At 36.4% G+C, this 2,777-nt stretch overlaps 1 protein-coding gene across 1 annotated transcript; it reads right to left on the reverse strand.

Annotated features, from left to right (window-relative positions):
* Positions 1-212: 212 nt before the first annotated feature.
* On the reverse strand, positions 213-1,465 carry LOC100761044 (olfactory receptor 14C36-like). Its single transcript, XM_027407942.2, has one exon. It carries the CDS (start codon positions 1,460-1,462, stop codon positions 524-526), a length of 939 nt encoding a protein of 312 aa, XP_027263743.1. The 5' UTR covers positions 1,463-1,465; the 3' UTR covers positions 213-523.
* Positions 1,466-2,777: the final 1,312 nt, after the last annotated feature.

Consider the following 2,777-nt stretch of genomic DNA (forward strand, 5'->3'; position numbering starts at 1 on the left):
TTTCTTTTATTAATCCTATTGTTTTAATTTTCATTTTAATTATGTATATATCTTTTTACCCTACAAGTCCTTTGCATATATATATATATATATATATATGCAAAAAAACAGTAAATTGAATATATATATATATTCAATTTACTGTTTTGATGGGCTTCTTCAGTGTGCATCTATAGCTGTGCCTTTCCTTGGGCTCTCTTCCATCTGTTTACTTAGTACAAATCTGATGCACTAGTTTTTTTAACTTACTATATTTTATTTTAGTTTATATTAACCTTTAGTAATCTTTCTGTTTTCTAATGAGAGACATGAAGTAGATGGATCTGAATGGGTGGATAGGTGAGAAGGACCTAGAAGGAGTACAGGGAGAGTTAACTGTAATCAGGATATATTGTGAGAAAAAGTATTTTTTCAATACAAAGGAAAATGCTTGTGGTATTTGTCTATTTGTGTATACATACATATACATATATGTATAGTCAGTTCTCTTCCTCTAGAAAGCCTTGACCAATATAAGTTCTTTTTATATTCTCCTAGGGAAAAACATTCTTAATGTTACTTTCTTCACAGCCTCCTTTATCTGTTTGTTTCTAAGACTATAGATGATAGGATTTAAGAATGGTGGAAAAACAGTATAAAATACAGAAATAGTAATCTCCTGAACTACATCTGAAGTTCCTGGAAATCTTAGATATACATAGGCACCAGAACTAAGAAACATAGACACCACAATAATGTGAGGGACACAGGTAGAAAAGGCCTTCCCTCGCTCTCCTTTGACAGGAACCCTCAACACAGTTGATAATATGTGAACATATGATATGACAATGAATGTAAAGCAACTACCACTGACCACAATGGCAGTCAGAAGGATTAAGAGTTTGTTGTTAAAGGTGTCTGAGCAAGAAAGCCTCAGCAAAGAGGGGGTATCACAGAAGATCTGAGGGATAATGTTTGAATGACAGAAAGACAGCTGGAAGGTTTTGATAGTGTGCACACTGGCAATGACAAGAGAGCTAAGTAGGGAAGCCAGTAACATCTGAACACAGACTTGGTGATTCATGATCACAGGATAGAGGAGAGGCTTACAAATGGCTACATAGCGGTCCTGAGCCATGACAGTGAGAAGAAGAATCTCTATACATGCACAAAAGAACACCAAAAAGACCTGTGCTGCACAGCCAGGCACAGAAATATTCTGGTGGACAGTAAAAGAGTTGACACAGGCATTGGGAATAGTAACAGAAACATAGCACATGTCTAAGATGGATAGATTCCTGAGGAAAAAGTACATGGGTGTGTTTAGGGTCTTGTCAACTGTGGTAGCAATGATGATAGTCAGGTTCCCTAAGAGGCAGCCCAGGTACACCAGTAGGAACAGCACACTGAGTAGGAGCCTGAGCTCCCTTGGCTCAGCAAAAAACTCCAGGAGGAACTCAGTCACCAGGGTGGAATTGGCCATAGTCTGAAAGTACAGATTTATCTGAAAAAAGAAAAGCAATGTCAGAGAATAACCTATAATAATTGATAGATCACTACCATTTTTCTTATTGCTCTTTATTTCTGTTTTCTGGCCTTTCATAAACTGGCATTTATGTTTGAAAATTCAAATATTTGTTTCTTTGGCTTGTATAATTTTTTCTCATCATGCTTAGTTGTTAATACACTTATATGTGTCAGTCTTCATAATTGGATAGTATGATCATAAATGCTTAGAATTAGTTTCATAATAATAACTGCCTCACGGAGCCTATTTTCTTAGCAAATATTGTTGATTAATATATGGTAAGTTCCTCTTTCAGATAAACTACCTGCAACAATTAGGAATTCTCAGAGAAATTTAACATGTGGGATATTTATAAAAACTGTGTTGATATATTTATTATGATTTATATATTTAAATATGAAATGTATTTATATTCTATGATTATTTTCATATATACCCACAAGTATATATCTATATGAGGATGGATGGGGAAGTGAGAGTGAAGTTCAAAGCCATGGACAATATAGGACAGGTTGGAAAAGAGAAAGATGAGCATGGGAGAAGAGGGAGTTTGAGCAACCATCTCAGATTTTAGAACATCTTAGACCTGCAGATTAGTCCATTTACTTGTAAACCCAAACATAGTTAAACTTCCATGCTTGAGGCAGAATTTTCTCTTCCTAGAGGAACCTTGGGTTTCTTGACAATCACTAATATAGATGATAATTTTAATTTCTTTTTTTTATTTAAAAATTAATTTTCATTTTATATCCCAACCCCAGTTTCCCCTTCCTGCCTTTGTCTTACACCTCTGTCTTCCCTGTTCTCAGGCCCCATCCACTCCTCATCAGGGGTAAGGCCTTCCCTGGAGAGTCAACAAAGTCTGGCAAACCAGGTTGCAGCAGAACCAAGACTACCCCTGGTATCAAGGCTGAGCAACGTATCCTGCCATAGGAAATGGGCTCCAAAAAGCCAGTTCGTGCAGCTGAGATGGGTCCTAGGGCCACTTCCAGGGCCCCTTCCCCAACAGATCAAGCCACGTCACTGTCACCCACATTCAAAGGGCCTAGCTTGGTCCCATGCAAATAGATCCATATCGATAATTTCAATTTCTTAAAAGCAAGTGATCGTATATATGAACAATAGCTATAAACATATCCATAGCAAATATTAGGAATATTGTTTGACTAGGTTTGAGCAAAGACAAATTTAAATATAAAACTAAACGTTATGCTTTATTTGATAGCTTTATGTCCTTATGAGTCGGATTCCAACTTGACTGATACTAATG

Source organism: Cricetulus griseus, chromosome 3 (assembly GCF_003668045.3).
Source record: "Cricetulus griseus strain 17A/GY chromosome 3, alternate assembly CriGri-PICRH-1.0, whole genome shotgun sequence".
Classification (NCBI taxonomy): domain Eukaryota; kingdom Metazoa; phylum Chordata; class Mammalia; order Rodentia; family Cricetidae; genus Cricetulus; species Cricetulus griseus.